Raw genomic sequence first — 14,856 nt, 5'->3', positions numbered from 1 at the left:
GTAGCCGACTCTTATTTTGCACTGAACATGTAACAATCGTATTAATGATTAACCGATAACTGGTTGTTACAGCAGCAGACTATCAATTAAAGAAATTGTTGTAATTTGCAGCTCTGGTTCTGTATGAGGCATATTTTTCAACTGTGACTGGGTCCCTGATGGGTCCTGATGGGTTGTATTGTTCCTTTCAGAAACACATATTAAAGAACAAACGTTGAGTTTATCACAATCAAATAATTATAAACAGAAATGAAACAAGGACTGTTTTTTTTATTCTGAGACAGAAAAGCACCAGGTGTAGTGTGAGTACAGGATAAAATGTCTTTGGAAACACTCTTATGGTTTGGACCTGACAAAATAAGACCCGTCAGCCACAGAAATCATATTTTTTCCAAATTTAAATTGACATAAAAAATCCTAAAAGAGCAATGTGTTGATGAGAATATCAGTGTTGACGGTCATGGTGCGAAATAAAGATCATATGTTTCATTACACAGTGAGAGAGTTCATGTAGCCGACTAAAGCACGACGAACACGTTTCCAATTATCAATCAAACTTTATTTATAAAGCACCTTTCCAACTGATCAAAATGTGATTCAAAGTGATTGGGATCGTGGGATATTAAGAAAACACATGGATTTGGAGAGTAGTGCACCAACAGCAATAAAATATGAGTCGTGAAAATAATGGAAGATAAAATGAAAAGATAAAAACGACAATAAGTAAAATACAACACTTAGAAATTGATCAAAAACAAACAGTAAAATATAGATACAACAGAATAAATAATGAATTAAAATAATATAAATATTTCCGGTGGTTCCTGTAGATGTGTAAATGTTGGACAGAGGTCTGTGGCCTTCACTGCCGCCCTCCCCTCCGGGTGCCCCCCGGTGCCCCCCGCATGATAATAACGTGGATCCGCCCCTGTCGTCCACATCAATGGAAAGGTGACGCGCTCCGCAGCGCGTGTGTGCCCCTCTGTTCCGCCGTCTGCGCGCGCTGCCGCACACCAATCAGCTGCTGGATGTAGCCGAACTCACGCGGGCAGCTCCGCCGTGCTATGGGTCGACCATGGACAGAAGACGGGGAATGATGTCGACGATGAGCCCGACAGATCCGCAGCGATGAGCTCCTCCTTCCCAAAATCGGAATCCACGACATCTTTACTGAAATCCTCCTCGGCGGCGAGGAGACCCGCTCACCTCCCGGACCGAACCGCAGACAGCCGGAGAAGTCAGCACCACCATCAGCACCAGCACCAGCACCAGCACCACCACCGTCCCGCCGCACTCCAGAGCAGCAGCAGCAGAGCCGAGGAGTCCTTCTGGTCGGCCGAGTGCGACATCAGCGCCCGGAGACCTCTGTGCCACCCGTCACTCATCGGCAGCCAGGACAGTCACAATGCAGCCACACGGGGCAAGTGCAAGTCACACGCCCCCCACGGCCAAGTTCCCGACCCGCCCGAGCCGAACGGCGAGGCGGGCCGAGGTGTGAGGGAGCGCTGCAGGTCCTCCAAACCCACACACCGGCACCACCACCGCAGGAAGACCCACCGGGAGGAGCGTCCGCCGGCGGCGGCAGGACCTCCTGAACCCGAGCATCCCCGGCGATCCCGCCCGGTCCCCAGGGTGCCCTCTCTGTCGGACAGCACCGACGACCGGGCTCCCCTCTGCGAGCCGAGGGACCACAAAGGGGCCAGCCTGGCTCACAGCGGGGGTCAGGGCAGCAGTCCATCCCCGTCCTCATGCTCCCTGGTGCCGCTGTCCAGCAGGTCCTCCAGGCGCTCCCGGAGGTCCAGCGCTGCTTCCTCTGCGTCTGATATCAACTTACGCACCATCCTCAACTCACTGTTTGGACAGGTAAGGCCCCGAAACACACGGAGATGTAAGAGTCTCTCTGAATTCATCTGAGGAGTTGTGTTGTGACGAGCAGCAGAGGTGCTCATGGGGATTGTGTGGCCCCTGACAGGCTGTGACTTCCCAAACCTGAGCCAGAGTTTATGTTTCATGTGAGGCTTCATGTGAGAGTCTCCTCTGGGAGGAGAGTGACCGACAGACATGAGAATCTCTGTAAAACATCTAATCCGTTGATCCACTGCTCCTCTCAGATAACAGAGGGTTGTTGTGAGTGTTTCCACTCAGATATGAAGCAGTTAACTGTGGCTCCTGGCTCCACTGACGTCCTGTTTACAATCAATACACGCTGATGTGCTCTGTGATGCGTCTGCAAACACTGTCATATCTGGACGGACTATAGAGGGAAACACTTCCTCTACACATTCATTTTCTTATGTAAGTTGTAAATACAGCAGCACCTCCTACAGACCTCCTCAATCAGCCCGTCCTGCCTCGCTGAAGTGGATGAAATGTTCTACTACACACACACACACACACACACACACAGGAGATCTGTGATGTGCTAATGTGAGGTGAGGATTTGTCTTCATGTTCCTGCATTATTCAATCAGAAGCTCTGCAGTGATTGTTGAAGGAAATCACTCTGATGTTCCTGCTGCTGATGGAGTTTCTATTCTGGGCCCGAAACATATTTACATAAAAGAAGAAGAGCTCAGGTGGTTTTCTGTTTGGTGAGAGCATTTTCAGACTCTTCCTTCCCTATCGGGTTTAATCTGATCGTGAATCAGGAGGTGATTTATGTAAAAAAACAGTCTCCCGCCGTGCCTCTTCCCAGAGAGAAACCTTCCTGCGCTTGTAGTATGAAAAGTCCAGTCTACAAATAACCTGTGAGTCAGAGCGACGGCCCAGCAGCTCTGTGAAAACATTAGCGTGACCTGAAGAAGGGGTCTTCGATGAGACAGCGAGATGGAGAGGAGTTCAGTGACAGGCTGAAAAACCTAACAAATGGGTTGAAGGAAGACGCTCTCCGCCTCTGGCATTTTGTCTGGGCAGAGCAGTCAAAGTGCTGCGAGTAGTAGTGAGGCTGGAAGGGAGCAGATGGTGATCAGGTAGATGAGAATCACTGGAGGTCTTCCAACCTCACTAACTAGATTTTACAGTCGTCGTCCTGCAGATTAAAAACATGCATGTAGATGTAAATGTAACAGTAACACGTGGATACAGATCCTCTACACGTCTGTGTCATGAGGCTGCTGGAGGTCAGAGTGACCTTGTGTTTCCCGCAGAGGGCAGAGGATGATGTGTGGTGGGTGTGAGGCAAGAAAAACAACAGCACGCGCTGCAGCTGGGCCTGATATCCACATCACATCCTCACCGTGGTGTGAGGCTGTATCTCGTCCTGTTTGGGAGGGATGGACTCGTTCGTTTCATTCATTTCAGGTCCATTAGTCTAACTGTCACAAACCTCGGTCAGATAAAGGATCAATGAGTCGGACAGACCAGACTCACATATTCGACTCAATAGCCCCTCTGTCCCTGCACTCTCTCTGCTCCTACAGGGGAAGAGGAGCGGGGGGACGGCAGGTTACCAAGAGGGATGGCATCCTGCCTCATCGCCCGTCATATCACCTGCTGGTTTTACTGTGATAGGACTCTTAATCTTTCTGTTTAAGGCCAAACACAACAATTTCTCTGCGTCCAGTTGTAAATTGTGGTCATGTGGTGACACTGTAATGCAGATGAGATTTCTTAATCCGAGCAAGAGGGAGCATTTAGATGTTGAATAGAAGAGGCCTTATAAAAGACACTGTGATTTTTGTTCACTCACATTCATGATTACCGGTCGACACAAAGACGTCCTTGTCTTGAAACACTAGCCGTGTTTCCATCGCTTGAGGTGTTATTTGTTTTTTGTGAATCAGAGTCAATGTTCAAAATGTTTGATGGAAACAGATTTGCAGAATAAACTCTGACGCAGCAAACATACAGCTCACATGACTCATCAGCTGTTTCCTGTCTGCATTGTAACTATTACATTTCTTCGTCGTCTCTGGACAGCGTGCACCACGGCCGATGCTAACTGGCATGCAAGAACAATGACAACTCGCCCTATGGGAATAAACTCCTGAAGACCTCTGTCCAGCTTGTCTCCTGGTTTGTTTACCTCTAGCCTCTGTTTACTTCCACATCACCTACACCGCGTCATCCTCTGACGAAGTTACACTTTATGTAGCCGAAACAGTTTATGGAAAGGCACCAGATTCGAATTTTGTTTTGTTTTTAATTTCTGCAAACTTTCAAAGATTTGCTTAAAATCTGCTTGACCTTTTATGGAAACATGGCTCCTGTTATGCAGATTTATGTGCCGTCCACATAAGAGGAGGCCCTAGAATAGACACTTGATGAACTCATTATTTTTGTTCACTCACATTAATGATAACCAATCGACACAAAGACGTCTTGTAACAATGATTTGAATCAATTCAGTGTAGATTTTCTCGTCTGACGATCAGTATTTTGTCGCCCAGTTGGAGCATTTATGAAGTACTTTTGAGGGGATTTCAAAATACTGAGATATTTATCATGTGTAATGATTAAAAGCAACAATATGGAAAATCTGCATCCGATTTTTCCTCATGAAAACTATGTATATTATGCATCGGTGCATGGTCCAGTGCATATTTCCGCGGTGCCGTGTTCTATTTTCGGACATGAAACAAAGGATTTCATTGGTTAAGCGTACGATCCCACAGGCCGAAATCCATATTTTCCAATTCCCCCGCACGAAGTTGCTCGCAGTTTGGTTAATTTTACACAAGAAAGCTACTTGGTTAAGTTTAGGAAAACATTGCAGTTTGGGTTAAAATAACTTTGTAACTCACCGTTGACTTTTTGGTTTCACACTGAACACAAACAGCTTTCCTCGTTCAACACAACTGTCCGTCCTCAACCTCGGCCTTATACGGACTTTTACTTATATTTCTTCTCCTCACTTCCTCCTTTGCAGCTGTAATAATTACTACAGCCACCAGAGGTCGCCTTCTAACAAGAAACATAAATTAAGGGTCGTAAAAGCTGCTACATAGTAGTTTTTCTGATGAGGATGGGCTGGTTTCACAATATACAGAGCTGACGATAATCTTGAGATTAAAAATAAAATATTAATATTGTGCTAATGATACACATATGATAATATTGTGCGAGTAATCTAACGAGGATGTTAAGCCTTTTGGATCGTTTATTCATCTGTGGAATAGTTTTTTTTGCACTTTTCATGGTTACATACTCTCTCCACCTCACTACACTCATGTTTTGAGTATATATTATCTTCCAATAGAGAGACAACACAGTGTACACACACAGTGTGCAGTACACAGTCTGCACACTGATAATCTGATGATATATCATGACATAACCTAGAAATCATCAGTAAAAATCACTATTTTAAGGCCATACACCAGCCATAGCACATGCAGAAACACAGAGTATTACAGGAAGTGTGATATAAGAATTAAAATGTAATCTCAAGGTTTGAAATTGATAAATTAGTCACGCACTGGAGTGTGAGAGTGCAGCTGAGGAGCACAGTCGGACTGGAAATAGGTCATCACACAGTGTTCTTGTACATTTGTCTGCTACAGATTTGAGCAAACACCTCAAACTACGAGTGCGACCCTGAAGCACAGGTCACCTGTCAGGTGCACATTTGTTAAGAGTACATTTTCCTGCAGGAGCGCTGACACGCCGCATCCCATTCCTCTTGTTTATTCTGACAAAACATGCTCTTTGGCACAGATGATCTGGTGATGTGAGGTTTACAGATGCTCACTGACTCATCAGTGGCGCCGAGGTAACGTAAAAGATGTTTGATATTTATGATGTAAAATCTAGATGATTACATCCACAACAACCAATGAGAGAGGCTTCCCGGAGCAGCTGACGGTCTAGCCCTTGCAGCTAACGTTAGCTAGCGTACTACTGTTGACAGACCCTTAAAATCTCACCTCCAGTTCCCTCCGAAGAAGAAACCCTGTGTTGACCTTCTGCTTTTTGTTTGCATTACAACAGCAAGTTGTTGCACCACGCTAATCTCCATTTTGTTTACATCTACTTCCCCATTTATCAAATTGTATTCAAATTGAACGAGTCCCGCGTGTCCAAATTGCACCAAATTCGACGCTGCACTCTCTTGGATCCTCTTCAAAGAAGCTGCCAAGTGTGAAGGAGATCAGATGAACGGTTCTCCAGATATATGAATAACAGACAGACGGACAGACAGACAGTGATCTCTGGCTTTATAGTTAGATGTTTGCTGCCTGTGAATCTGTGTCAATTGTCTGTTATGGTCACAGATAACTATAACAGTTTGGTCAGTGTGACAGTTGTGTGAAACATGTCACACCGTGTTTCGCCATCTTCTCCTTTAATAGGCATATACTTCTCTTCTTCCCTCTCTCTTTAAGTTTCCCTCCCTCACTCTTTCTTTCGTCTCACTGTTGCTTTTATCGTTTACTGCCGACAGTTCAGCACCGTGCACTTCACTTGTTTTTCAACCGGCTGTAAGTTAGCATCCCGGTCTTCATGGGTCTTGCTGTAACCAGAGTTTGCACTCCTCTCAGAATCCAAACTGCAAACATAACAGAGAGAAGGTCCTCATGGTCCTTTTTGGTGCCTCTTTTCTCTTTTGGTATGGGAAACTGCTTCGACTGGCCCCTGAGGACGGTAGGATTGTTTCCACTGTGATGCAAAGTGTTTTTCTCTGAAATTTTGTTTATAATGTTGCATAGTTTTGTGCACAAACTCACATGGAAACTCGAGAAGATGTACGACTTTTTTATCTGAAGGTTATGTGATGTTTTTGTTGAACATGCCTTTGCAAAAAATCACAGTAATATTAGACCAGAAGTTTGAACTTACTCTGAAGCTGCACTCCTCCTGTTAAACATGTACAGTATGTCAGATGAGTGGCTTCAGACTTTGGCAGACCTTCAGTGTGCAAAAAAGGAGCTATTTTCTGAAAAGCATTGCACGTCCCGCAGAACAAAATCTGCTCACATTGTCTTTATTACATAATGCAGGCTGTTCGCGGGTGCTTCAGCTCGTCTTTTCTCTGCGTCTGAGTGTGTTTACTGTTCCTGTGACAGTGTATAGGAGTGAGGTGCCAGTCCCTACAACGTGGCACGTAAACTGTTATGAACGATGAATGGAAAGTTGGCACCGTGCTGCTTTATTGATGCGTTTACCTTTCTGACGTGTTTTCATATTTTCAACATTGTTTCTCTCCCACACAAACAAGCACACATGCATAATACAGAGAAGCAGATTCTGTATTTCACATTTTGATCTATTGCTTGATCCAAGAATATAGAGCAGGGTGGTATTTTAAAACCTGGGTCCTGTATTTACATGTGTTTGTGTGTAAATGATTCATACTTCCAACAAAAGTTTTGGAATCAGTCCAGAAGATCTTCTCAGCTGGCGGCCGCGACACGTCTGCAACGGCTGCAACATAATCCTTTTGCAAATTGATCATCTGAGTTAAATCCACTGTAAGTTCTTGTTTTTGCCACTGACAGCCTGAGATCGTTGCAGCCATGTCACGCCTGCCTTCTGAGACGATCTACTCAACTGATTGCAAAACTTTTTGGGAAGTAGGACTCATGAATGTATTGGGCCCAGGTCTAAGAATACTGAAACTCCTCTTTAAATGTGGGCCACCTAAGATGCAAAATAGTACTTGGATATCAAGTTCCCTTAATTCTCCTACTGCACAAAGTGTCACTCGTCTTTGAGCCCATCTTGCTCAAATTAAGAAAATAATAATTAATAATAAACCAATTTTACTTCTCAAAAATGAAACTAGGCCTGGGTGATACGTTTCACATCAGTCGATAACGATACTTGTTGATCATTTTTAAAGACCAGGTTGAATATAATCACTTTATCAAGGAACACAGGTTATAATTTGTATGTCACAACAAAGAAAAACACACAAATAAAATTCAATAAAATAAATAAACATACAGGCGAGCTGACCTGTCCTCTCCGCCAGCACTCATTGTGTCACTCTGGTGATAATGTGTTGTGCTTGTGTTTTTCTCACGCTTAGTTTTCAAAACAAACAATCAGCGGCAGAGTTGATCCTGCAGATTGTGAGTCGTAGTTGCCCCGGTAAACACACCAACCACTATGGCTGTCGTAGTTGCAGTGTCTCTGGGCTTGTTAGCCACAACAGCCATCCTGTCCGCTATTCCTGCAGCAAAGAGCGGCAGCGGAGGATGAGTGATGCTGGGAGGAGCAGCAGATGCCCGGGACAGAGGCCGTAGAGGTCGGTGTGTTTACCAGCGAAACAACAACTCATAAAATGCCATATCAGAACGCAAGAAACGTTGCCAGAGCTACTGTGTGAGTTAACAGTTTACAGGCGGAGGACTGCTGGTCTTGTGAGAGCTGTGAACTGTTTTTCTAATTCACATGACGACGTTGCAACCGAGCTACACACCTGTTAAGTGATCGGCCGTTCATGCGATATGAACGATATGTATTCGTTATGTGCTCTCCATTAGCTTTCATTTCATGCATTCACAGCAAACTATCAAACATTTTATCAAACTGTTTTCTTATTGCTATCAATGACGTGTTTATCACTGATACATCTTGCTATCATCTTATCACCCAGGCCTAAATGAAACAGCATAAACATTATTATACTGTGGGATATTATTATCACTGTTGGGCCAAACCCGACCTCATGGCGAGCAAACGTTGGCCTGCAGGCTCGACTGTAGCAGCCCTGACATCGTCTACACTGACTCTTCTCTCAGCTTGTATCTTCACACCGCTCTGCTCTGAGGCTGCTGCAGCTCTCTAACACTGTCTCTGCACCCCTCTGAAGATGCTCCAGGATGCTGAGCGGAGGTTCAGAGGGGTGCTGTCCTGTGAGGAGATGGGCCAGGCAGGGTATCTGAGGCCTTATCAGGAGTCCATTGTTTCCGTGACACAAAACTGTGTCCTCGTCACCAACATACTGGGGCAAACCTGTGTCTTCCTGAGAAATGGCATGGCCACGTGCAGGCAGGCTGTACGTAAGTCTGGACAAACATCCATTTTCATCTACATCTGTGTTTAGTACTCTGCTATACTTTCATTATATTTTCACTATTTCCACTCCTGCTGCTTTCGACTGGTATGTTGCCATCTGTCAGTGAGGAACACACAGGTTTGGAAAAGATGAGATACTTTAAGATAAGATGAGGCTCACACAGAAACACATATGTGTTGTATACAGTGAATGCACAAAATATTAAACAAATATTTTGACACTTCCTTTCTTTCTTGCCAAGAGTTAGATGAAAAGAGAGATACGACTCTCATGTCTGTCAGTTAAATACGTAAACAGCAGCCGGTTAGACTGGAAATGCAAAGGTGACAAACTCTTTCTACCTGCACCTCTGAAGCTTAGTAGTTAAATGGAGTCTGGTGACTTTCTCCAGAAGTAGCCTATACTGGTTACTGTTTAGTGTATCTGTAACATGTGACATGTTTAGATCAATAAAATGTTTCTTCTTTCATAAATTGAGTGTAAATGGTGAAATCAGTGTAAACAGTGTGTTCAAACAGCTGCTAAATGTTGGCAGGTAAGACTTTAGCACTTTAGACACAGAAGCAGACAGGCTGGTACAGCCATGCTGCCACAAACTGACACTTTTTACAAGGAAACAAACAACTTACTGTTTTCTTTTAATGCTGAATTTACAACAAGGAGACAATGATTCAGAATCTGTCGTATCTGTTTCACAAAGTTTAAGTTTCTCCTCATGAAACAAATCTTAAAATTGTGTGATTTGTTAATGGAGTTTGGTGATATTGTGGTTACGACTCCTGCTGCTAACATTGGCGGGTTAAGAGAGTCCATACATGTAATTTGCCTACTTAGAGCGGTCTACCTGTGATCTTATCACTCAGGACAGATGTTGATGCCAGGACTGAACAGCCATCTTGTCTGCGCTGTTATATGATTACTGATCAATTAGTAACAGCGATGGCAGGTGAACCGCCTCAATATTGTGTACTTTGTGTAGTAATAAAGGTTTTCTGCGCAGTGACCTGAGTAAATTGATCTCTCCTGGGACGTGTCAGTGTGAGAGATGACGGCTGACGAGCTGACAGATGTGCTGATGATGCACACATGTTGGATTGGCTGGTTCTGCTCCCCCTGGGCTTCATGTGCCTCCTGTGTTTTCCATGTCAGTGGTTCCGGTCAGACAGTTGTTTCGGGCCTGACGTCAACACTCAGTGTTGTGTTTAGACTTCACACTGCGCCTGCTGTTAACCCCTGAGGGTTCTGGGATATGTCTGCCTCTCTCTCTGCCCTTTAAAGGTTGCACTCATTGTAAGCTAACGCTGAAAAAATAGAAACAGTTGCATTCTTCTGTGAACTCTGTGGTTATGGTTCCCAGCAATGCTTCTTTGGAATCAGCCTATTTATACTTGGTGGTGTTATCGTCATGTGAGATAGTTTCAGTCTGCCGTGAACATCTGATACCGTTAGACGTCCTTAAATTCATCAGAAAGATCGTTATGGAGATGCTCGCTGATTTAGGTTTGGGCATCATTCAGGTCACAGCGCTGTCAGCGGTGTGTTTACATGCAGCTCAAACAGATTGTGTTTGTTACATCTGTTCGGCCGTGTTTGTACTGACCAATGATTAAATGTTTCTTCTTAACAGGACAGAGAGCTGCGGCCAGAAGAAATGGACGGTAAGTTCGTCTTTTATTTTTTTTACTGACGTTAAGAAACCAAACTTAATTTACTTTAAATTGGTCGAGCAACATTTTTGTCAAAGTGCTTTACAGAAAAAATATGAAGGTCAAATTAAATGAAAAGAACACGTAAGTAAAATTAGAGTCATGTGTTTCAGTTCCTAATGATATTTCTATTTTTGCTCGACAGAGTTGCGGGACGCTTTCAAAGAGTTTGATAAGGACAAGGACGGTTTCATCAGCTGTAAAGACCTCGGAAACTGTATGAGAACGATGGGATACATGCCAACAGAGATGGAGCTGATCGAACTGAGCCAACAGATAAACATGAACTGTAAGGATCTCACTGTCTCATCTATTTATACGGCCCCGATCAGACCTGATATTAACATGCGTCCTGACTGCGGACAGCTTTAGGTACAGGTGTGAATGTCCCCAAGATACACTGAGGACACAGTCGACATCAGATGTGGTCTGGGCCGCATGTGACCCCATTCTTTGAGCATTGTATACGCACATGTGTCCTGAGCCACATGTAAGGACCGCCTTCTCAACTGACATCCTCTGTGACACAAGAAACAGTAACAACAATATCACCAGACTCCCTTTGCAAATTACGCAATTTTAAGAGTTGTTTCATGAGGAGAAACTTTAAGAAACAAATTTGACAGATTCTGAATCATTGTCTCCTTGTAAATTCAGCATTAAATGAAAACAGTAAGTTGTGTGTTTCCTTGTAAAAAGTGTCAGTTTGTGGCAGCATGGCTGTACCAGCCTGTCTGCTTCTGTGTCTAAAGTGCTAAAGTCTTACCTGCCAACATTTAGCAGCTGTTTGAACACACTGTTTACACTGATTTCACCATTTACACTCAATTTATGAAAGAAGAAACATTTTATTGATCTAAACATGTCACATTTTAAAAATACAGGAAACAGTAACCAATACAGGCTCCTAGTGGAGAAAATCACCAGACTCCCTTTAAAAAACGCTCAATTTAGTGAGTTGAAACTTTATAAAGTTTGTGAAACGCTGTCTCTGACAAATTCTTCATTATTTGGGCCTTCTTGTAAATTCAGCAAATAATCTACATGAACTTCTTTCTGTCTTTGTGTGAAAAACATTGTGTGTGTGTGTTTGTTCCAGTGATGTATGAGTTTATTTGCATGCAGAGCGAGGATGTGAGATCAAATCACAAGTGGTCACTTGAGGCACACGTTAATACCAGTTCTGAGCCAAGCCTTTATAATCTCAGTTTCATAATCTCTCTTTCTTCAGTGGGAGGTCATGTTGATTTTGAGGACTTCGTAGAGTTGATGGGCCCGAAACTCCTCGCTGAAACTGCAGACATGATTGGAATAAAAGAGCTAAAAGATGCATTTAGAGAGGTAAGAGATCCAAATGGATATAACTGCCTTGTTTATCTCTGCTCCTGTTTTGAACATTTTTACTTGATGTTCTTCTTTTTGTTCTCAGTTTGACACTAATGGAGATGGTGCTATAAGCACATCTGAGCTGCGAGATGCGATGAGGAAGTTGTTGGGCCAACAGGTGAGAATTCAGATCAGAGTGTGAGAACAGAAAGTCTCTGCAGAGTTCTTGTGTGAATAACAACCAAAACTTTTGTTCCCAGGTGGGTCTGAAGGAAGTAGAAGATATCCTGAGGGATGTTGACTTAAATGGTGACGGGCTTGTTGACTTTGAAGGTAAATCATCTTATATAAACTATTTATTTAAAGGAACGGTTCACCCAGAAATGCAAATTCAGTCATTATCGACTCCCAAAACATTTCTACACACTCTCACAGCAAAAGCTTTAGGGTTGGAGAAAAACTTCTCCAAAACGCCAATAAAACTTTGCCAAATGTTTGATTAGTAGTTCCTGTTTGCAGTGAACCTGTGGACGTACAGACAACATAACTGGATTGGCACTGAAGAAAACTTAAAAACATGATTTTTCTCAGGCAGGTTCTGCACATGTAAGGAGCGTCTTTTTTTTAAGGATTTCTAAGCGGATTTATGGAGTCATCATCTCCTCCCTCCATGCTGATGAAAGTCAGGTGAAGTTTCTCAGACCAAACATTTCTGGAGAGTTGCAGCATTCTCGCAAACAACTGAAGTAGCTGGGGACTGAAAAACAACCAAAATCATCTCCTGAAGCCCTGAGATCCCAAACTGATTTGAAAATTTGTAAATAACGTCTTTTATAAATCAATTTGGGATCTCAGTGCCTCCAGAGACTTGGACGAGCTGTTTTAGTGCAGACTACGAAACTTCACCTGACTTTCCATCAGCATGGCGGGGAGGAGCTGATGGATACATTTAAATCTTTTGGGTGAACTGTTCCTTTAAGCTATGCTGCCGACTTCAGTCCATTTTGTCGTTATCTCCTCTCTTTTCACAGAGTTTGTACGAATGATGTCTCGCTAAGATCATGAAATGATCGGCCCTGAATGTGAAGCCGCGTCCTCCTCTGCGAGGACGCGCTACGATCTCTGAGCCACCCGAATCTGAATGACACTGGAATTAAAACTCCTTGAATGTTACGGCGCGAGGAGTCACCTCACACTTTCAATCAATAAGTGTTCTTCCTGAAAAGTCTCCAGTTCAACCGAGGCAGAATTTGCTGTAGCCTAGCGGATGATTGTCCAGCTTATGTTTTTGCACTTTAATTCTCACTAAATAACTTCCTGTGTGGATAGATCGCTGGTGTCTCGTCTCATCCTCTACATGGTAAAATAATGTGTCTCGCAAAAATGTCGCCTTTGATGTACAACAGAGTCGAGATGAGAGAGTTGAGCGTCTGTAGAAAAGATGTAAAAGGTCAGTGCAGTGTTGAACGTGTCGTGTGTTGTCACACAGTGTGTGTTATATTAGAAAGTGTTAGTGGAACGTCCTTCGTGTGACATTGGTGCTCCGACCAGGAACCCATGTGGCAATATAACACCTCCATTGTAACTGTGTGACCATCTGTGATCCGTCACTGTGCCAGTCCAGTCCGATAAAAAGCATCACTGTCTGACAACTACATGCAACGAAGACGAAGAACTCAATGAAAACCACTTCATATACGTTGTTCACTACAGACGTAGATCGAGGGCAGTTCAGACAATATTCACAGAGATGATGCACGGCTTTCTTTTAAAGCTCAAATCCAGAGAACCAAAGTCTCCACTGACACCGGCCTGCTGTGGTTTGGTTTACAGACTGTCAGTGCTCACAGGTTTGTAGAGAGTCTTTAAAGGGGCATTTTGTAAGATTTGGCCAGAATTTAAGTTTAAAACTCCCAAAAATGAACATAATTAACAAGTGTAAAGAGACAGCAGTGCTGACGTTCTGTCAAAGACGTCTTTGTACTGTGTTACAGAGACAGCATGCTAACCAACTAGCCCCGGCCAGTTAGGTCTCGTAATACCACTTTGTACTTCAAGAGGTGATAGTCTGACAGCCACAGTAGTTTCAGCTGGATGATTTAAAAGCAGCGAGTTCGGTACTCAGTCTAAAATGTCAAGAAAGGAAATATTATGAAACCTTTTTTCCTTGCTAAACAGAAAATACAACCGTACACCGTCTGAATTCAAGTTTCTCTCTTTTACTGAACCACGATGAGTTTAATAGCCTCGTTCATCAAACTCATCGTCTTTGTTTAAATTGGACAGAAACAAAACAATCTTGTTTTGTCTTTCCACAATCACCTCTGATTAAAAAAAACCCTTAATTCACAAAGTAAGATGTCGAATGACCTCGTCATCTGTGTTTGCAGTCCAGGCCACTTAGCTCCACGGCTAACTGAGCTAGCCAGAGCTGGCCAAAGATAGCCAGAGCAGAGTAGCAGGTAGCTAGCTTCAAATTCTGGCCATTCCTTACAAATGACACCTTTAACCAACATGTCTGTTTTTAGACGATCCACATTGCCCTGTCTGAGATCGTACGGTAGGAACGACGTATGTGAAGTGTACAGTGGTTGTTGATTGTGTTGTTACCTGTTCTGTTTGTCAACATGTCACTATGATTGTAGTTGTGGTAACGTTCCACACATCTGTGTAGTCGAAGCAATTTTTATGCATGCCAAAGAGATAAAATTTATTAAATTCAGTATGCACATTTGCATTTTTGTCTAATAAAGTCAACAAAATATTTCGCCAAGTAAATGTAGAAAAATAAAAAAGGTGTTTACATTTGAGCTCCTTTTTTCTGTGTTTTCAGTTTGTAATTAAACATTAAATGATACTTTA

The 14,856-nt window shown here is 43.3% G+C and overlaps 1 protein-coding gene across 1 annotated transcript; it reads left to right on the top strand.

The window, feature by feature from the left end:
- Positions 1-910: 910 nt before the first annotated feature.
- Positions 911-14,856, top strand: cabp1a (calcium binding protein 1a). Its single transcript, XM_084360821.1, has 7 exons — positions 911-1,863; positions 10,590-10,620; positions 10,814-10,957; positions 11,900-12,009; positions 12,098-12,172; positions 12,255-12,327; positions 13,026-14,856. Exons 1-7 carry the CDS (start codon positions 1,129-1,131, stop codon positions 13,049-13,051), a joined length of 1,194 nt encoding a protein of 397 aa, XP_084216947.1. The 5' UTR covers positions 911-1,128; the 3' UTR covers positions 13,052-14,856.

This window comes from Pagrus pagrus (genome assembly GCF_965226575.1).
Source record: "Pagrus pagrus genome assembly, chromosome: 8".
Taxonomy (NCBI): domain Eukaryota; kingdom Metazoa; phylum Chordata; class Actinopteri; order Spariformes; family Sparidae; genus Pagrus; species Pagrus pagrus.
This window is presented reverse-complemented; position numbering and strand designations above follow the sequence as displayed.

Excerpts from the sequence above, each read along its gene's own strand:
- cabp1a (XM_084360821.1), top strand. The coding sequence starts at position 1,129 with ATGAGCTCCTCCTTCCCAAAATCGGAATCCACGACATCTTTACTGAAA. Across the intron at positions 1,864-10,589 it reads TCAACTCACTGTTTGGACAG|GACAGAGAGCTGCGGCCAGA; the intron begins GTAAGGCCCCGA and ends TCTTCTTAACAG. Across the intron at positions 12,328-13,025 it reads CGGGCTTGTTGACTTTGAAG|AGTTTGTACGAATGATGTCT; the intron begins GTAAATCATCTT and ends CTCTTTTCACAG.